This window comes from Tyto alba, unplaced genomic scaffold (assembly GCF_018691265.1).
Source record: "Tyto alba isolate M040663 unplaced genomic scaffold, T.alba_DEE_v4.0 Super-Scaffold_27, whole genome shotgun sequence".
NCBI classification, from domain to species: Eukaryota; Metazoa; Chordata; class Aves; order Strigiformes; family Tytonidae; genus Tyto; species Tyto alba.
In genome coordinates this window covers 6,478,360-6,500,539 of record NW_024881301.1, presented here as the reverse complement: position 1 = coordinate 6,500,539, position 22,180 = coordinate 6,478,360, and the positions used below count along the sequence as shown (strand labels likewise).

General features: G+C 41.7%; 1 protein-coding gene across 5 annotated transcripts in view; it reads right to left on the bottom strand.

Moving 5' to 3' along the window:
* The window catches only part of KCTD1 (potassium channel tetramerization domain containing 1), a 104,188-nt gene that overhangs the window by 7,284 nt on the left and 74,724 nt on the right, over positions 1-22,180 (bottom strand). For all 5 annotated transcript variants that reach the window (XM_033001122.2, XM_042798191.1, XM_042798192.1 and 2 more), the window contains exon 3: positions 2,322-2,466. In XM_033001122.2, the coding sequence (XP_032857013.1) occupies positions 2,322-2,466 (145 nt within the window). The remainder of the gene's footprint in view (positions 1-2,321; positions 2,467-22,180) is intronic.

Here is a 22,180-nt window from a genome sequence, read left to right as displayed (position 1 = left end):
TTAAGAAAGAGGCACTGCTGATGTACCTCTTAATGTATATGATTATTCAGGCTAATGCCGCTCTAGATCTGGAACCCTTCAGACATAGTTCGTAATTACTGTGCAGAAAAGTGTAATAAAATAACAGTGCAAGCAAAAAAATAACCACCAGACACTTGAAACTGATTGGGTATAGCAGCACTCATGAGGGGAGTTGGAGGCTATGCTTGCTCAACTCCCTCCTGCTATGAAATAATCCGGGCAAAAGTCCCACTTTTCCCTATATTTTATCCCCATAGTGATGTCATAGAATAATGACCTCGTTGAACAGATGGAACAGAATTCAATCAGGATTCAGAAAATTCATCACTAGGATCCATTGCGTCTTACAGCAATACTAGCAGGCATTGTAACAGGTATAAGAATGTAAATGAGGGAGCCTGCAATGGTTCTTAGTGTAAAATGATTCAGATATTTGCATAATGAATTGCACATATTACCACATTTTAAAAATTAAGTATTTTTTAATATGTCCCCATTTTGCCAACAGTATTGTTTACTACATTGTCTCAAATGCCAGAGCAGAGAGAACGCATTTTTAAGCATAGCCAGTACCAAAGTAATTTAGAACTGATGATCTGGAGTCTGCCTGCTGCCATTTTTTAACTTAAAAAAAAAAAAAAAAAAAATCTTGTTTTTATAGGCTTGAGAGCATAAGACCATTTGAAAAATATTTATACAGAGAAAAGCAATACGTGAGAATTCGGGAATACAGAAGAATAGAATGACAACAAGAGAAGACTGCTAATAGCCAATACAGCCCTGAATTTGAGCTAGAAACCAAATACTTAATGAGAATGGGACACCTAAATCACGCTCAAAATACTGCTTACATTTAATGGGTAACAAAAAAGTCACCAAAGCTATACATTTCTAAGAAACAAGGACCGGTGTTCATTTTAAGCACTGATCTTTTGGACACATTAAAGCATAACTGGGAAGGATGCCCCTTTGAACATCACGTTGGTTGGGTGAACTTGCCAAGAGTTACATTTTTAATTTCAGCACAGCTATAGTATATTTATGTGTTTAAAAGGCTCTGCATCTGTACTTTCTTAATACTGCATGGAAGATGGCTTTTCCTTTTTCTGTATTTCTGATTACCTTCAGGACAAGTGCTGAGAGCAGCACAAAGCCATGAATAAAGCCTCAAAAGAGGGATATGATGCTTATGGGCTAGTTCCGAACTCCCACATTATTCAGGTAGATCTACCCTTGTCACGCATGGGAGAAATAAGTATGTGTCTACAGCAGATGATTCAAAGGTTGCCACAATACAGCTCTTGAAGTCAACCTCACACCTATTATGCCCCAAACACCTGAAAATCTGTCTCTGATATGGGGGATAAAAGACTGCACACCAGTGTGAACTGCTGTAACCCTTCCCCATCACCTTTCCTGTTCAATCCGAGTTGCTGTATTTCCTACGGTAAACTAATGGCACAACCAGCTATGTTGATATGCATTCATTAAGTAACGATAAAGATCTGTTCTGACTGCAACCACGGTCTCCAACACTCAATTCACTGACACCACATATACACCCACATACCTACAAGTGGATAAACACAGAGCAGCATGCGGAGTCTGAAGCTGTGTCTCTGTAGGCTAGCATCTAGCATGGTGAACTACCACAAATTTCATTTGTTATTAAAAAGAAAAAAAAAGCAGGCTCTTTAATAAAGCTGAAATATTAAATGCGGAACTATTCATCCCTGACTTCTCTAAAACTCCCAAATTAAACTTGCAGTATGCATTCAAGAGTCTCGGGGAAAAAGTATTCTATGACTTAATGCTCAAATATTACCATGTGTGCAGTTTATTTTGTCAGTGCTGTGATTCCCACACCATTCTCTGAATTTCAGCATGGGAGTGGAAGCTGGAGCTGCTGCAATCAGAGGGGAAGCATAAAAGTGGATGAGAGGACAAGTAATCAGCAAAGCTCGCGAGCAGTTGGTTCCAGATTGTAACATCCTTTCTGTCTCCATCAGCATCCTATGATATTTAATTTCCCTAGGTCAAGCATGGCAAGGTTGCTCCATTATGCTATAGCCAGGAGGTGAAAATTTAATATTGATGCCACTCTAGGAAAAGCTGACAGATGCCACGTTAGCAACCCCACGCTTACTTTTGTGCCATGTACCTGAAATGCACCATGCTCTCTCTACAAGTTCGTCCCTGTCCCTCCCACCTTCACATCTAGGGATTTCTATTTTGATTACATGCCAGATACTTGCTTTACCAAGGTACATGTAAAACACCCAAGTGCCTTAAAATCTCACCTTGAAATCATCAGGAATGAGGAGTTTCGACGTCCTTAAAAAATTCAAGATATATCTGAACATCTGCCCATCTCTGTCAATGAAATAATGCTGCTTGAGACTGTCGAGGACAATGGGCTCCGTGCCATCGAAAAGCCGGCCGATTCTGGAGAGGAAACAAGAGGCAAGTGGCAGGGTCAGACCAAGCTCAGCTCAGCGGCCACTCAGACTGCCCGACACTGCAAACCCCCTCGCGCCGACTTCACCGGAGCAGCTCTGTGCCTCCGCTTCGTAAGAAAAGGGCAGGTTTCAAACCACGATTTAAGCTGCATGCTTTCCAGCACGGCCTCAGGAACTGCTAAGTAGCACAGCTGGGTTGGTGGAGGGGAAGCACCTGCATCACTGCCCAAATCTGTGTCTTGTGAGATGACAGTCCCTTGGTTATTTTGGCCACCTCTCTTGATAGCCCCCATCAACCTCATCCCCCCAGATGCACCAACCCCTTTGACTGACTTCATTCTGCTTTCTGGAGGACTGCACAGTGAACTTGTTTTAGTTTGGAAATTGAACTTAGGAAAGGGTTTTTTTGGTTGCTTGCTTGGTTTTTGTTTGTTTTTAAACCCATTTTTTGGATGTCATTTACTGCAACAAACACTTGGACAGGCACAGCTGAGGAGGCAGCACTGTGGGAATAAGTAGCTGGGGATAAAAAGGCTGTAGTGTTTCAATGTGAGATAATGATTTCACAGTAAAAATAAACTGTTTGTGGCAGGTATCAATTAGTATACACTCTAAAACAATCAAGGAAAAATGCCTCAAGTTTTGAGAGACACCCACTGACCATCAGGACCATACAGCCACCTAGAGAGCTTCTGCTGGCCAACAGTTCTTGCAACATCAATCGCTGGGCACACGTGTTTTCTAGATGTGTGCCTCACAAACTACCTTTAGTTAGAGCAGTAGGAAGGGCTGAAAACTCCAAACAAAACCCCTGCCAGAGTAACACAAAACATACATTGTGTTTCTGCACCGGGGCATTTGCAAAACGCTCCTGAGTCACTGGTGGATTTTGTAAGGTATAACTCTGTCTTCTCACAAAAAGGATAGAGCGAGTGCAATGAGCAGTCATGGCACACTATTTTTGTTATAAAAGAAATAAAGAAACAACAAATCCCCCAGCACCAGTAGCAAAAATAATAATAAAAATAAAATCACCAAAAACTCAGAGGTGAACCGCCTTCCTGGCTGCACAAAGCATCCCAGGCTGAGAGACACCCCATCCATTGGCAGGGCTTCTCCAGAAAAAGTTCAAGAGGCCAAAGACAGAAGCGGTTCCCAAAAAGGGGGGAGACAGCAGGGCTTGCAGCAGGGTCCCGGGGAACTGCAGAGGACGGGGCTTCAGGTGACCGACCACATGTCGCATCGCACCCACAGCCATACACCCTTCCCTTTGAAAATGGCACAGGCAACCCAAATGAAGTTTGGAGTGATGTCTGTGCTCGCAGCAGGGACCTCTGGTAATACACCCGATAAGTTGTGAACAGAATACAAGTCTCATCTATTCTTTCTCACCAGCTGGGAGAGATGAAGCCCAGGAAGTAAAACAAAACAAAACAAAACAAAACAACCACCACAAACAAAAACCCCACAAACCCCACATTAACCTCAACTGGGCATTTATAATTCTGTAGGAATTGCCTGAAACAGTTTGAGTTGCATGAAGAACCTGTAACAAAGAATTAAATACATTTTGCAGAATGATCAGGTACAAAGTATTTTTTTCTCAAAGCCATCCCTTACAACAACTCAAGCTTTGTTCCTTGGATACTTGTTACTGCCTGCCCTGCTGCTCAAAATTTAAGCTGCGACAGGCCATATAATACAGGTTCTTGCTCACTAGGTGGATGAGCAGCCTTTATGTCTAATATGGATGCAGTTGGCATTTAGAATTAATCTTCCCCTATACTCAAGCATGTCATCCTGGAACCTATCGTGGAATTCACACACAAAACATATATATTTGACCAAGTCAGTCATTACCAAAATTGTAATTGGTTTCTGCAGCATTTTCATAGTTCTAAATTACTACTATAATTACATATTTTAAACCTCTAGGCTTTTTGTCTTCGTTTTATTAATTGTTTGTGAGAAGAACAAGATAGTATCAGAGGATGGAGCCTTCTGACAAAACCATAATGCTGACAAGAGCGCACAGCCATAAGGAGTGCTATCTGGGACCCGAAAGCTCTTGGGTCTGGGCTGGAAGAGTTAACAGAAAGCGCTGCCTTAGTGCACCTGCTTTGCAGCAGCAGAAAAACCCAAGGAATTGCAAAGTCCCAATTCCCCTTGCATCCCCGACCAGGATCACTTTGCAACGCACAACTGCGCTTTCACGTGTTAAAACACCTCTGGAAGGGTAGACCCCCAGCAGCGAGTCTTCTGTAAACAAAATTAAAGCCTTTTCTCCTTTAAGACGGAAAAATGTAGATTCCAGCTTCCTTCACACAGCCTTCAGGGAAAGGCTTGAGATAATATGGGACCCAAATCTGGTGGCACAGTCCTTTTCCTAAGCTGCATTTGCTACTCCCATCATGAGAGGAGACTGGGCTATGCCAGGATCTGGGGAACAACCAACGCTTTCACCCTCCAGCCTCCCCTGTACTCTTGGGTTCCTGGAAGGACAGCGGCAAGCCCTCCACTGTGCCTCATTTGGCAACTTTTCTATACAATAAAATTTGAGTAACCGTCCTCCCTGTCACCCATAACTCTGCTGTTACTCCTGCTTGGTCTCAGACTGCAATTATAAAAGCTTAAGATACATCAATCTGCTGGCACAAGAAGGGATCGTTAAGTCATGTTTAATATAACTTCACTTCCCAAGAAAACCTGAAGGATGTTTCTCCCCATCACTTTTTCTTGACAATGCTGGCCTATGATTGGCAAAGATGAAGTTTTTTTTTTTTAAATTACAAATACGTAACAGCTGAATGGATTTCCAAATGGGAAAGGGCTTTGAAGGAGGCTTGCAAAATAAGCTGATAATTATATGCAGAATTAGCCAAATATCAAGGGTAAAGGATAAGAAACTGTAGTCCACTTACAAGAAAATGCACTTCTGAAATATTTAATTAAAACTAACAGGCTGGAATTTTCTATATATCAGGAAAATTAATGTCCCACGGGTTGAAAGTGCGACATCCAATGGGTAATAATTAATGTCTGTGGCTTTAAGTATCATATTCCACTGTCAGAAATCGAAAGCTTCAAGGGTTGAAAACATAACCAGTGGAAAACTCAGATTCTGTCAGAGAATCTGGTTTTACTTTAAGGACATGAAACAGGTACAGCTGCAAGCCTGGTTTTAGTGGGGAGAAAACAAGCGGATATGGAGATCAATGTTTTACTTCCATAAAATACCATAGGGATCCTTCTCCCCACAGATCAGCACTCCCATTGCAGTGTTTCTAGACTAAAAAGCTAGCACAGGAAGATGACATTGCTTACAGGATTTTTCAAATTCTTCAGAAACAAGTCCTGTTTGTCAAGTATAAAAATATACTCAGTCTGCAGCAAAACTGTATACATAGTGTGTTTATAACCTTCCTCTCTCAGTGTATAAATATTTATATATATTATTATACACATAAAGAGAAAGGCTTCCGTTTAGTATATTCTGCCTCAGCTGAGAATTTGGGAAAACAGCAATAATTCAGAACAAGATGGCCAATATTAATTAAACAAGTCAGCTATTGCGCAACTTTCTTAACACTAAGAAAACTGACATGGTTCTGGAGATTGTTTTAGTGGCTTCAGTGGACAGAGCTCAAATTCTTCCCATTTGTAATCAAAGGGATACAAGGAACACGGAAAGCTGCAAGCCTTGATGTTTGCAAGCAAGCAGAATATTGCATTACTTTCAAACTAAGGTTGAAATAAACCTTTTTCTCTGAGAAAACAGATTCCTTATTATTGAATATATTTAGTATGTTATTTCTTACATTATCACCTTTATCAGAGGACGCTATGAACTCAAAATGAAATGAAAATCTTTTGCAATGAACTATTTTTGACAGTCTAAGCTGCCAGCTTTCCCTGCTCTCTGTGTCTTTTGCAAAACAACAAAAAAGGGAGGAAAACTCCTGGTGTGAAGCCGTTTGAGTAACCCAGCAGAGGGAACTGTGCAGCAGGAGGAGCATCGGCGATGCCCTGGCACCCACAACCCCACGCTGACGGTGAGGCACATAACTGCCTGGGACTCCACCGAGGTCGGATATTCAGTGCCTGGCAAGGGGCAAAGCACTTATGAAAACACATCTCTCTCTCTCTCTCCAATAATGAATGACATGGCAAAGAAAAAGTATTTTGATGTGTTACCTAGTTGGAGCCACTGTGGCAAAGTGAGTAGGGGTTTGCCTTTAAAAGGATAAGTGAACGCAAGGTTTACTATCACATCGTTAAATTTATGTGGCTAATGGGAATGCTTATTTAACACTCTGCAGTGTACAGAGCACGAGCTGGAATAGGCTTTTACTTCCACCCCCTCCGCCATGACTTTTTAGTCCACGTTGTCCTTATTAATTTCTTTTCATTTTCTTTTACTAAGTGCTCAAAGGCAATTTGCATAAGAGCCCATTATAAATTAGATCTATTTAATGGTATGCTCATCTCATGGCTATTTAATTTTACTTCCTCGTATGTCTAAATTATATAATTTTGTGCTGTCCCCTAGAAGCTAGTACACTTGAAGAGGTATCCACGCCAGGGAGAAATGCTATCCTACCCAAGTGGAGAATGATGAGGTTTCTACTCTTTTTTCAGAAGACCACTTTAACAGTAAAAACCTGCTCTTCTTTTTTGAATACCTCACATCATTTGGATCCACAGCGACTGAATACCTAGCAATCTTTATAACTCTGCATAACAAAAGTTGGCTCATAAACATGATATAACAGAATACATTTGCAATTTTCAGGAACATATATTATGAAAACCGCATTTTAACCAAATACCCTGTTGTAATCTCTTGCTCTCAGTGCTATTATAATTTGTTCTTATCTCTTCCTCCTTCCATTTAATTTAAGGTTTCATGTCCATGAGTCTCAGGAATTCCTTGGCACAGACAGTTGCTACATTATCAGAAGAGGCATGAATACAATGATTATAAAGCAAAGGTAACAGGGGAAAAATGTATTAAAACATAAAATCTCATTAAACCTTCTATAGAAAAGGTATTTATATTGGAGCAAAAATGACAGAGCAAGAAGGATGTACAGGAGGAAGTATTAAAACACCAGTTCTTATGAGATTTAAAAGAAAACGTTACATGGCATTTTAAAGAGCAGATAAATCCCAGATACTGAGTAGAAGGATGTCAAACCTTTGTGGAAATATTTGCTAAAGATTAAAGAACTGAATCATTTACATGGAGATAATTTGAAACATCTTAAGTTTGTTATTGGAGCATGGAAGCAAAAGAAAAGATAAGGGCAAGCTCAGAGGGCTAATAAAACTTTTAGAAGAAATTGAGATAGACAAGAAGTGGTGATTAGTCTTAAATGCAGAGTGAAGCATGTGACGAACAGATGGGAAGGATCTGAAACGATGAGTGAGGTGGTATCTTTAGGGAATGTAGAGACAAAAAAAAAAAAAAAAAGAAAAAAAAAACCCAGCAAAACAAAACATGAGATTTGCTATAACCTGCCTGATCAGAGGCAGCACTAGGAGCAGAGATGAAAGCAAATCAAGACATATTACAAAATGAACTAATAGTCATTGGATCTAACCCACATGGACAAACTGACACATTAACTGGAAAAGAATAAATTGCACAACACCGTGTAAGTCATGTTGCAGGAATGCTACTTACACGAGAGCGAACTACGGCCTTCTACACCGCAGATGAGCGTGGAGATGATGAGACATGTAACTATGTGACAACTGAACAAAAGAGGATACATGGGTCACAGGAAACATTGGAGTGATTTAAAAAAGGAATTGCTAAGGCTCCAGAAGTCAGTAGCAACAACCCAATCTATTTGCCTGAAAAGGAGGTTTTTCCAAGAAAAATCAAAACCTCCTTTTCCCCACTAAACCAGTGATCTAGCTACCTAGGAGATTCACATCAAAAGTAATAATTACACTATGAAATAGAGCTAATACAGTAACTCCTGCCATGTACATAAATTAGTGGTTATCAGCCTTATGGTGGGTGTAGGGTGACTGAATGTCCAGCAGAAGTAGGCCAAAAAACGTAGGCTCTGTCACAGCCTTCTTCCAGAATGTTCAAACCCTCATTCCCAAACTCAACACCATCAACCACCCAGACCCAAATGGCACTTGTAGAAGCGCTGACATTTTAGAAAAGAAAAGGAATAAACACTTGGGATGGGATATCAAGACTCATGGTCAGAAAACTATATATGTGGACAGGTGGAAACCATCGCACGATGGCAGCAAGGGTGAGGCCAGGAGAGCACCATCCCCAGACTGGGGATGATGCGCCAGGGAGTTTCTGTCTACCATACGCATTCTCTGTCTGCTCTGGTGAACCGAAGAGATACAGACAGATAAGAGGAACAGGCTGCAACCCCAATCTGCATCTTTTCACACAAGGCTGGGCAGGTAAGTGTTTTAAAAAGTCATTTCAATACTGTGGCAGCCAAACCTCCTGAACCTCTAGGCTGCATTACAGGCTTTAGATGTGGCTGAGAAGGGTCTGTGCTCTATTCTCCAGCTGCTCCCCCATGTCAAACCAGGACCCTTATCCCCACAATCCCCATCACTTTTATCAAAGTGAGGTTCCTCCATCTGTCAGACACTGAAGTTGCTGACACTTCCAAAGACATTGTGTCTATCCCTGACCCTCACGGTTTTTCTTGTCTCCAGACACCAAGCACTCCGTCAAGACTGTTTGCTACCATACAGACCCGCCTCCAGAAAACTTGACTCTTTCAGTCCCAGAATGGGTTTTTCCTTCAGCCAAACCACTATCTACAGAGTGGTACCACAACCTCTTTCTTCCTCTAGGACCCCGAGAAACCTCTCCAACCAGCTGGCTCTCCGACAGACCCACCATGCATGCCAAGTCAAGGAGACTTGGAGCAGGGCAGGAGGCTGCCAATACCCGCTGCCATCGCTCTCATCACGAGAGGCATTTTGCTTCAGCCACTTGTGAGACATCAAGCAATGAGCAGCTACACACAATGGCTCACCTGCACGCCTGCTGCTCTGTAGCCACAGCTTGGCCACCAGTATTTTATGCTTTACAATGTCATCTCTCCTTGCTCTTTTTTTTCAGGCTCCACTCATGCACTGGTTATACTGAGGAGCAGACTGCAAGCCTTTAAACCCCACATCTCCTACAGTATTTGGTATCTTGCAAATATGTCCTTAAAAACTTTTTAGTTTTCCAGAGCATATCAAAACCACTTTTCCTAAAATAATTTAAACCAATGAAATGTTAAATCAATTATTCATGCAAATACTTTTTCCATCTCTGTTTTTTGTAACCAAGTTTTCTTGGCAATGATAACATTTCACAGAAAAATTAACAAATATTCTCTTTGCTTGCCAAGATAATTTTACTAAGCTTGAATCCGATTTCATTGAGGTATGTTATTTATGTTTTATCTTGAGGGAAGCTGCCTATTAAGTTAGTAGCAACCGTGTCCTTTTGCTTATGATACGGTTATTACCAAGTTACCAGGAGTACCTTTAAGTTATTAGGGTGCAATGGCAAATTAAGTACTTTGCGTCATAATCAGCTAATAACTTTTGAATTATACTTTAATCATGTTTAAGATAGTCAGGTTTGCTGTGAGTACAGATAATGGAGGATAGGAGCAGAAATTGAGTGTTTATCATTCAATACCAAAAGACAGAAAGTAGCTAAAACAGTGTATGCACAACATCCCAAAGGCCATGGTAATCTATATATTCAGAACACTGAACTCCTTCGCAGGCAGGTCTCAGGATCACGTTTATTTAAAAAGCAAAAATATATTAGCTCCAACCCACTCTCCTCTGAGTCCATCAATTTTTCTTAAGACGTGGTAGCAATATCCCTCTTAAAATCCCTAAGGATAAATCTGTAAATGCAGATTCCACAAAGAGATAACACTGGTAAAACAACTTAGAAAAAGCTACCAGAGCCATTTCCCTTTCGAAAATCTGGATGTTGAAAAAAACCCAAACAACCAACAAAAAAACCTTCTCAGATTAGGGGAAGTTCTTTGATGTATTCCTTCGTACATCAAGTTTGCCCCTCAGCTTTCACAAATTTCATTCAAACCACTAGAAGCTCTCAGGATTTCCTCTGTGCCCTCAAGAAGACTCAGCATCAAAATTCCATGTACAAATCACTGGAAATTAGAAAACACTCTAAGAATCTCCATAAAATCTCTTAGAAAAGTAGCAGCAAAATGAGTTCTGGATCCAAACCCAACAGATACCCCAGTTAAGCATGTATATGCTCTGTAAGAAGTGCTATGACATCTCTAACTCTGCCCCTTTACAAAATGTTACTCTGGGAACCAGGCATCACACCTCATATGCCTGGAGCCGGTGCCCCTATAAACGACAATCATTGCAATGAAACCATAATGAATCAAGCTTTCCAAGTTCTTCAAAACTCTGACTACTTAGCCAGAAATCCCATCTATGTTGTTTTGTTAACTGCTGCCTCCTCTAAGAGGAAGGACAACACGTTTCCATAGACAGGACAAGAACACACTTGCCCTTCCCTTTGCAAGAGTTGCACAAACTCCTCCTGCACTGCAGCCCATAAAGGCAGGAGATTGTACAACTAACCTCTGCGTGCTGTACGGGGCTCCTATGGGGGCTTGCTTCTCAAGAGAGAAAGGGGCCAGTTCTTCATTAAAGCCTAGGTAAAAGCTTCTCATCAATGAATAAAATTCAGAGAGAGCAAGTGCTCCTAAAACCTTCATCTGTTAACTGTGGTGAGCCTGTGCCCCCAGATAACACCATCCTCCAGAGCCCAGAATGGAATAAAGTATTCCTGAACACCCTCACTCCTCTGCTCTCAATGACAGTCATTTGCAAAGTTCATAACATCTTTCCTGAGCGCAGTTCATGCAGAGGACAACAATTTGCTACTGCTAGCTTGTGCAGCAGAAGCCTGTAAAACAGATTAACAGATTTCAACCCTGCTGCTGAACTTGGGCTCGGACTGTCACAAGACAAATCTACCAGGGAAGGTGGAAAGCATGTTCAGCCTGCTTTTTTAAAGCCCTACAAGAATAGACAAAGTAAAAAAAAAATACACATATAAAGAACATTATTAAGGTAGTCAAAACAAGCTTCACAAGTTAAGATATGTCAGATGTTAGAGATGCTCCTGCACTTTTCATTTGCAAACCTTCCTCTGCATGAAATGCTTTAGACTTGGTCTTTAAAGACCTACCGGTTCCCCACAGCACCGTCAGTTCAGCACGCGAGCTGGGGATAAGCCAGGGTTGTACAGTGAGCAGACTGTTGCCCACAGGACCCCTGCTTCATCTGTTGGAGGATTAGGAGAAGGTCTAAGGGATGAGGGAAGGGGATGCAGGAAGGGAACATGGATAAGGCAGACGGGGATTGCCCTGGAGAAACAAACTCTGTCCAAGCGTGTGCCAGATTTCCTGTGCAATGCTACCACTAAGCATGCCTGCTTTATTTTTTTGTGCTCCTTTTGAGTGAAGCAAGAAGGTACTAGACTAAGGAATGCCGCAAAGAAAGCATGCAAGAATGACTCTTCAGAACAGGACTTGAATAATATGCAGAAAATACAGCCCAAGGACACAGGCTGAACTGAGGAGATGCTGATGACCTGTTTAGTAATTAAGCACCACATTTCTCTTTGCAGAGCAGCAGGCAATCATGTATTGGAGATGGTATTACTACACATAAACCATGAAGATGACAAACTAAGGTCACCCTGGCTGCCCTAATAATGTTCTTTTCCTATAAAGCTGACTTTAATTGCAACGCTACAAGCTGCAAGGCCAGCTACAAAATAACACATTTATTATGCTCCTCTCACACATTTGTGTTTTGCTTTACTACTTAGTTCACTTGCTCACAGACTCCTCCACCTAGACTGAAAATGGTACTTCCAGGCTAACATCCTAGATTATAAATTCTTTGAGAAAGGCAATCCAGATAGCACGAGAGCATACACAAGAGGCAGTGAAAATATGGGTGTTATGAGCCCAGAATTTAGTATGAGAAACACAGGACTGTACACTGCTGTTGTTTTGATTAACTCTAACTTATATACATTACAATTACATTGCTGTGATTCCTAGTGTGGACACACAAATGTGCCTACATAGACATGTTTATACCTGTATAACTCATTCCCATACATTTACATGTTTAACTGCCTCCATGCTAGAGGTTGAAATGATTTAAGCATTTCAGTAACCAGGAAAATCACACCATTACCCAAATCAGTTCATTCAAAATCTGTGTGCTAATCAGTTGAGAGGACAGGAAAGTCCACCTAAAACAGCTTAGACAGTGGCTCTGAGCAATAAATAATTCTTACTGCATAGGTTAAAAATGCCAGTGCCACACCTTCACATTCTGCTGGTGGTACAGTGATAAAAACCACACAGATAACATTATTTCCATTGACAAAATTTACATATACAAAACATTGGCTTTATTGTTTATTAAATTAGATGCTGTTCAGGGTGTAATCATCCCTGCAGCCATACCAAACCCAACAGTATGTCAGATATATTTCTGCGGAGGAGGTAGAGAGAGAATAAAGGAAGAAAACTGAGATACAGTCCAGAAGCAATACAGCCCCCAAAATAGTGGCATAAGGAATAATTAATCCACGTATGTGAAAACAGACACTGTAATTGCAGCCAGTGAAATCCTCAAAAACACCCCATGACAAGGCTAAGTGTTACATCATGGTGCCTTTAACACACAACGGCTAGGATGTGATTCAGCTGCCTAAGCACAGGTGTCTGGTGCCACTCGAGATGCTCCCGGGCAACTCCGGGACCCCCGAAGGGCCGGGGGATGGCACAGGGGTGCTGCTGCAGACTCGTGCTCTGCTGGAGCTGCCACCGGAGTCCAGGCAGGAACTGTGCACACGCACCAGCTGCCCGTGCTACAGCGAGCGTATCCCACTCACAAAACGACCAGAAACTAACTGTACCGAAATCCATTCATTAAACAAAGTTTCTTCCTAGATACTCACTTCAGTAGAAACCCAGGCTTTATTAAATTCAAAAATAACAACTTTATACGATATGAAATTGTGAGCAATGGTTTGTAGCGCTCCTAAAATGTGTAGGAATTTTTAACGTTTTTAATTTAAGAGCTATTTTACCCTGCAATTCAGGATATCTTCACATAGAGGAGCTGACTGTTCTCAGCTTCTTCCCGAGAGGCAGCTTTACCAGAGGAAATACAGAAGAGCGCCTTCCAAAGTCATACCATACTGCAAGTGTGTTAGGATCCCCATTTCCTAAACGCAGGCGGTCAGCCACAAGTATTTTAGCAGAGTGTTGAAGTGAGCTGACTCTAGATCGAGCTACCGCCGATGGGCAGCCACAGACACCCGTGGAGGGCAGCCCAGCCCACCCACGCGGGACTGGATCGCATTCCACGCACGCCTCCTGCACCGCCGCTGCTGAAAAATTATGACAGCTTTGTCATGTAGTAACTAATAAATTCTGAATGCAGGCAAACAAGTGGGAAGCGATCTGTGGAGAAACAGTCAAATAAGCGTAACTCCATCAGTCTGGAGGATTTACAATAGTGAGGATATGGACCTTACATCTGTTGTGATCTTCCTGCTAGAAACCAGCACAACCCAACAGCCAAAATTTCCCTGTGGCAATTCCAGGCTGCTGATAAAAAAGAAGTCACCTACCAAGTCAAGCACTGCTTTTAGTCTAGCAGAAAGATGCTGATCATGGAGCAGCCTACTGCTTGCGTTTGTACCTTTTCATTATTTCATTCACTTAATTTTGAAGCCTTTCTCTATAAAGACAGAACCAATTTTGACTACAGTTGGATTAAAAATGGAGAAAAAAAAAAAAAAAAAAAGCTGTTGCTTCAGGGTCTTTTTGCATATGCCCTTGTCCCCAGACACTGGTAGCACTGCACAACTCTCATATTCATAGATTAAGTTGCAGCTTGCATGAACTATAACTGGTTTTGAAAAAACCCCGATCAACCACCCACACAGGTAGGTATGTCAAGATGCTATCCCTCCCTTGCCAATGAGAAGAAAAAAAAGCTAACAATTTAGAGAGAAAAATCCTGAGTTTCACAACTATAATTTTTCAGATTAATGCAAGTTCCAATACTGGTATGGGCAGGGACAGAAAGTGGTTTCAAAAAGTTCTCTTCTTCTCTGTGCCTGCTGAAAATAAAACATGTTACAACAACCTTGCATTGCTCCCTCCACTTGTGTAGCTACTTAATACCAATACTTTTTGCTCTGTTTCTGAGTGTAATAAAATTTTAATTTAGCAGAAATCCAGGTGTTTTAGTAGACTTCTGATTTTTTTTCCTCTTGCATCACCACAAGGCACAGATATAATTGTTTTCTACTATCTTTACAGGAGATCTACAGAACCACATTATCAAAAGATGCAGAAGCCTGAAAATAGTTTGGGATAATCAAGAGCTGCACTGTTTCATCAAAGCTCTCCACCCCCACCCTCCAAAAGCTCACAGTGTTACAACAAGCAGTTTGGGGCTATGGGAAGATTCTGATTATTTTCCACTACCTTCCTAAAAAAATAATTTTTGATAGTTTAGAGGCAGGAGAAGCAAATCGACATAATGAAAGGGAGGGATCTGGAGAAAGATAATGTCTTAAAATGGCCAATTCTGACTATGGAGCAATATCAAAACTATATTCTCTTTCTAACCACATACATGCAAGTCTGTGTTTATTTGCATTAACCAAGCAGTCCTGTGATGGAAACCTACAGTGCAGTCCTTGGTCACTCACTCTTGCACAGCTTTTCTTCCCCCACTGTATACCTCAAGATGCCTACCAAAAAAACAAAATTAAATCACAGGAGATGAAACAGACCCGAGTGCCCAGTTGTGAGGCAGAAGGCAGAACCTGCTGCTGAGCACCAGCTTCATGATGGGTTTTAACACAAGGAAGAAGGCATCTGAGGTCAGGCTGGGCTCTGTAATAATACCACTGATACCACAGCAATACAGTCAACAGAAAAGCAGTGAGATGTCTGAGATTTGCTTGCAGCTGCCCCAGACCCTACTGCTCATCAGCTGCGCCCATAAGCCCCACACTGTCCCCACATCCAGCAGCCCACCCAGACTGGCAAGCACACAAGTGATCTTTGCTGCCTCTAACTGCCACCACCCGCTACCTACCTGCTTTGATGTTAAAAGACCTCTGGCAGGGATAGGCCCCAGGGATTTACACGGCTGTAAGGAAGGAGTCTGCCACAACTGTGCCGGTAGTGCAAAGGCAGTTAGTGACGGCTTTGCAGGGACCAGTGAGAAGTGTTGACTGAGGCTTGGGCCTCACAACCGACTGTCAAAAGGAAGGGGCATTTCTCCACTGCGCTTCAAGGGCTGGTTGATCTTCAGGGAAAATCCTCTGCTAAACAATACTGAGGAGTACAGAAACAGCCAGTGTATGACTGTGGATAGCAGCTCAGGCTCCTTTGCAGGATCAAAGGCAAGCAAGACACATTTGCTCCTCAGTCTGTGAACACGGGCAACATTAAATTCCACATCTAATTTTGGGACCACACCACTGGCTTATTATTTCTTATCACCGGACACTTAGACAAGACAAAGCAGGGATTTCACCTCAGCCTCTGAAGCAGTGAGAGCTGGCAGGAACACATTCCTGCTGGCTGAACCCTGCGGAGTCACTTCTTAGCAGGGGACCATCTTTCCCCTACACTACTCACTGCCCTCACACCCTGCTCCCTCACTGCTGCAAGAGTTTTGTTACAACGGCAGAATAATATTAGGACAGCGATGAGGAAAATAAGCTCTCTCTATGATGGATGTGCTCTCATTTCAGACATACATTTAGTCAGCAACGTGCTACAACAAACTTGACGTTTATCAGGACTAGATTTCACCGACTGTTTTTTTTCAGGACCTCACCCCATTTATTTTATTCTGTCAGCAGCCTCTGCAATTTCCAGCTGATAAAGCTTTCATCGCCGCTCACCTTTCCCAGCAGAAGCACGCTACAAAGAAAAATATTCAGGCATGCAAGACCAAGGGACAAAGTCCTTCCTGCAGTCCTTCATAGCAACAGAAAGTGCCCTTGGAAGAAACACTCCTGGAGGAGCCGCAGCCAAGCTGTCCCAATGGGAAACAGCCTGGCTCGCCCCGGCAGAGCCTCTGCAGGCTCGGGGAGAGGTTTGGAGGACAACATGACTAATTTTTCTTCTTTGAATGAGAACTATGCTACCAGATTTACGCTTTTTGCATGGTACAGAAGCCTGTTTTATGTTCTTCGTCACTCTCGGGGCCCTTCATGTTTGTCATATGTCCAGGACTTCATTAGTAAAGAGAAGGAAGGACTCACATCTCTGATTTAACAACTTAGCATTTTAATAGAAAATAGAGTGACCCATATGGAAGCTAAACACAATTGAAAGTCACAGCCATACCAGCTGTTTCTATTTTCAAACCAATGCTTTATGCCTCATAATGATATCAGACAAGCAATGACTTCCAATAGCATCCTTTTCACCCTTCCTTTTGTTGAGCCTACTGAAGAGAGAAGCATGAAACACACCTGATTAGGGCTTTTATTTCTACTTCCCAAGCAGGGAATTAAACACTCACCTGCAACCAGACCTCTGAGGTCCAGAGAGCAGCATCCATTCAGTTTCAGAGCGCTACACCATTAATCCAAAGCGGAAGTGGGAAAGTGCAATTGTAGCTCTGCTGATGAGTTTATCGGGGTTAGCTACTAAGCAAGAAAAGGCTGGTATAAAAGGCATGGCCCAAGGCCCAGATTTATGAGATAGAAATATTAGAAACCAGGAAAACGAGAATGCCTGATAAAAAGTGGAACCTTCAAATACGTTTTAGCTACTGAAAAGCAGCAGTTTTTCTCCTCTCCCTTTCCGGTGAGTTAGGTCTTCCATAGGGGAAATACAAGCAGGGAGGCACCTTTCCTGCCACCATTCCCCCAGTTTACATCTTCCTAAAATAACATTTACCACCACTTCCCTACTCATGTATCTCCACTGCACCTAAAAGATGGACACTGTCACGAGGTTTTCCTCTGTGGCAGCATGCTGGAGCCAACATGACTCCCTATGGTGTTACTGCAGCAGGGATGGAAACTGCCATGAGCAGAGGTATGGCACAACACCTTCGTCAGGTTTGGGAAGGCCAGAGGGAAGATTAGCATTCAGGGGAGCTTATTCACAGGAGAAGCTAGTAAAGCAAAATTAAACCTTAATATTCTGTAAAGGATGAGGATGATGTTTTTGAAGACACTAGCAAGACATGAGAAAAAACTATTTAAAAGTCAGACACTACCATATCAGGAGCCAATCATGATGGGCAGCAAAATCTTTGGAAAAACTAGAAGAGGAAAATAAATACAGTCTACATGTTTGAAAAGCATACGTGCTAACTATCTGCTTTTCATATACTGGATGGTGACTTCAGTCATATGCACCTGTATCCACAGCACTTGGAGAACAAGCAAATCATCTTATTGTTTCAAAGAGAACATGAGAAGTTTCACGTGACAAGCTCCAATATAAAATTAAAAAAAAACCCAAACCAAACGATTTTTCTAAAACTCTGAAATCATACTGCTAGTAAACCAGAATTTAATAGCACAAGTCAACATGCAATAGTTTTTGAGGCTGCAGAAGTGGTAGTGTTAGAACACTAACAACGTAGTGTTATCTAATCTCTCCCCAGAAGTCAAGAATTATGACTAAACCCTTCCAACATAGACATAGCCTGAAATTCTATGTCAGAAGTATGTCCAATTGTATTTGGCAACCCTTAGTCAAGAGACAGGCTGACTGTAATTGGATGAATATTTGAAGTGCTTCATTATTCATGTAGGAAGGCTAGGTAAAAAGTGTTTTATAGTCCCAAGACACTGCAGGGTGTGCGTTATTGGGTAATAACCAATTAGGAATGTTGACAGCACTCTGCCTTTAGGATCACCCTGGCCAATAAAGCACCTGGGTGGATGCTGTTGCGCAAAGGCACACACCCACTGCCTACTGCTCAGTTTATTTAAGCAAACCTTTCACCAAAGGATGTGCATTTAACAACTCAGTTGCATTCAAAAATACTGCTTCATTCTTCCCTTTGCTCTCCTAGCAAAGAGCAACATCCTTATTATTTGCAGTATAGAAACACCAACAGCAAAAGATCAGTTCCTAACCACATGATCTGGTAAAAAACACCACTATGCCATTAAGTAAATACTTCAAACTTAGAACAACAAAAATCAAAGGTTTTCTTTTTATGCTAGTCTAAGAAAAATACACAAATCATTAGTACAGGCAAGCAAAAAATTTTAAAAACTTCAGTGTTTAAAAAGCTAACTGTTCTTACACTTGTTCACGAGAACCAGAAATTCAACACCAATTCAGCTCATGATAGAGCAGTTCAACCCTTTCACTACCTCCCAAAACAAAGCTAGAATGCATTGATGGTACAAACATTGATTTTTCTTTCCTCCTTTTAATTTATCATTGTAATGCCAAAAAAAAAAAATTGAGTGTTTGTATTCCGCTCGAAAGCAAAGCCATTTTGTACAAGATGCCCAAAAGGGCTTTCATACCTACAAAAGAAACAGTGAAAACTTTTCCTGAATGATTTGCTTGTTTCAAACATGTAAAATATGAATGCAATTTTTTATAAGGAGTAAAATATCAGCTTTTCTGCAGCTCTCATTTTCTGGCTTGTATCATATTTAGCCAGTCCTGTGGAACAGAGTACTGCAGCATTTTCTCTGAAATACCCCAAACGCCACCTCGCCCTCTCCCCCATGTATCACAGATGATGATGTTTTGATGAAGCATCACACACGGGCCCTCAAGATAATGGATTCAATGGGATACACTTAAAAGACCATTTTTCTCTTTTGTATTGACTGCTTGCACTGCTCTAAGACAGGAAGGGCTTTCATTTTTTATGTAAGCTGTAAGACCCCGAGGGCCCTCTAAACTGTTTAAGAGGGATCAATTTTCAGATGGGTAGAAGGGGCCCAGTAGACCTTCACGGTTTGGAACGCCTTCTTCCCCTCAGATCGCCGACAAGTTTGGGCGAACCTAAAACCAGCTCCCAGCAGAGCTGCTCTCTGGCATGGAAGCGCTTCCTACTGTTTAGGATTTGTGGTTAGCATTCACACAGAAGTATAATTTATAGTACGCATACAGGGAACAAAATAAGAAAAAAAAAAACGCTTCACAGAAGCAAAATAATCACTACTGCTGATGGAGATAAACAGCAATAGAGCTGCTAAGCAAAGCAGTCCTTGGCACTGGTGTAGCGGCAGGAAACCATTACCCCATGACAAGGGTTTAATACACTGACATTGTTGCAATTACATCCAGGCAACCTAACAAAACAAATTCATTGTATGACAGAAAATATTTCCAATTCAACATTGCAACATTTATTTTTTAATTACAGCACAAAGATGACTTTTGGGGTGTGGAAGGACGTAATCCATCATTTGCTCTGAAGTGACACACTTATGGCAAATGCTGTGTGCTATAACTTTCTATACCACAATAAGTAACTACAAGCAATTTCTTAGGCGAGGAATGCAAAGGGCTTGGGTGCGGTCCTGGGAGATGCTGCTTATCCCTCCATCTCCTTCCATGTCAGCGGGAGCCAAGGGCCAACCGCGTGTTGCTGCACCGGGATTTCAATCACTCCTCCTGTTTCACGTGTGTGTCACACAGCTTGTGACAGCTCTCTACCCGTAACGTGCCTCATATGAAAAGAGGTTTTACCATACAGATATGGCCTGTGTGAGAACACAAATACAATTTTTAATTAAACGAAATGGGATTTTAATAGGTCACTTAAAGAACAATTATGTCTACCATTTGACTGACAGGCATGTCACATTTTAACATGAAAACCCCACTGGGGTCTAAGAGGTAGAATTAATCTTTATAAATTGATGAACTACTAAAGTATACCCCATTGCATTTAACACTGCTATGTTCAACCATCTCATCTTATGAACAAACCCCTGCATCTTTCTATTACAATTCCCCTTTCACCTTTTATAATACTTCACAAACAGAAAGTTTTTGATTCATGGAAACGGAATTGCCAGTGTTGCTCTCCTTCACCAAGTGCCTGTTCTGCAAAATGCAGCAGTGTGTAGAAATATAAAAGATAGGTCTTCAGTAATTAGCTTGGGTACCAGACGTGGCACAGCTGAGTTAGCTGGAAGCAGGATAAACGAGTCCAGGTGGAGCATTGTGCTATATTGCTTTGAGCACCTGAGGTAGCCCAAGTGTCTACGCACACAGCACTGCACAGTGGAAGGACTGGGTGGGAAGGTGACCGTGAGCCCACTCCTTTCCTAAAGGCATGTCCCTGCAAAGCACACCTCAAGAAGTAGCTACAACCTCAGCTTAAATGCTTTCAAACTGTTACAGGAGCCCCTCGGTTCTCTGAATCAGGCAGAAAGTGCCTTGAAAGTTCCTAGAAAATTGTCCAAACGAGTGTTGAGACAACTGTGCTGGAAGAGTCCTACAGACCCAAGATAATGTACATATTGCAGTTGCAAACAGTTTATTTGATTACTGATTCAAAGACTCAATGAAAGAGATTAATGAGTCTCAGAGCATCCTTTCAGCTGATGCCACTAAGAGCAAAAGTGTGTCTATAAAATATGCTGGCTGTTTAACTACTCAAAGAAAACTCACCATTAACAGGAGCCAGAAAACCAAGGATGTGTGGGGAGAAAGGGACAAGCAAGCAGCATGCCTTGATCTGGTCAGGTAAAGATCACTTGTGAACTTTGTGAGCTCTGACTCTTTCCAACAGAGATAGAAAAGTATAGGTGAAAAATAAAGGAAGACAAAGCAGTGAGGGAATTCTGATGGTAGGACCAGGGTCAATGCTCAGAACAGAATGGGGACAGAAGAAAGATACTGAAGGGCAGGAGTCACAGACAGTGACATCCTTATAGTTGTAGACCAAAGGGAAAGAAAGATTGAGAACAAAAGGCAAAGGAGAAATAAAGCTTCCCAGATGACAGTTGTCTGGTTATGACATTTGAATAAACTGCAGACCAGTTAAGTTTGAGGAAATGCCCACATAATAGGAACTGATGATGTTCCCCTAGCCAACACAGCATTTATGCATTATTTGCATTAAAACAAGTGCAGATAACCATTGGGTCCTAAGTAGTTTTCACCATTTCCTATGCAACCTTTGCAAATGCATCCCCAAATGGCAAGTGGACTTGTAATCCAATCAGAAGGTTGATCATTACCAGAAAGAAGTAAGCCAGAAATTGGAATCTATATCCTAAAGTCCCAAACAGACCCAAGAGGTGGCCAGGTGTTCAGGGTAAAACTGGAAGCTGAATGTTTACTTCTGCAATTAGGTAGCTACTAAATGCCAATTTGCGTAGCAACTACGTTGCAATTTACGAAAGATGAATGAAGTACAAACAGTTTGTGTGGGAGCAGGAAGATAACCTAGTGCTAACATACAGATGTTCTTGAGTGCAAGGACTGAGTACAGCAAAAGGCAAAACAAACCATTGAACCTCGAGACTATGGCTCAAAACTGGACACTCAGAAATGACTGATAAAAGCAGAATACTTCAGTGCCACTTCAGCTTCTAACAGGCTTTTCCTTATCAGACCAGCAAGACCCATAGACTAAAC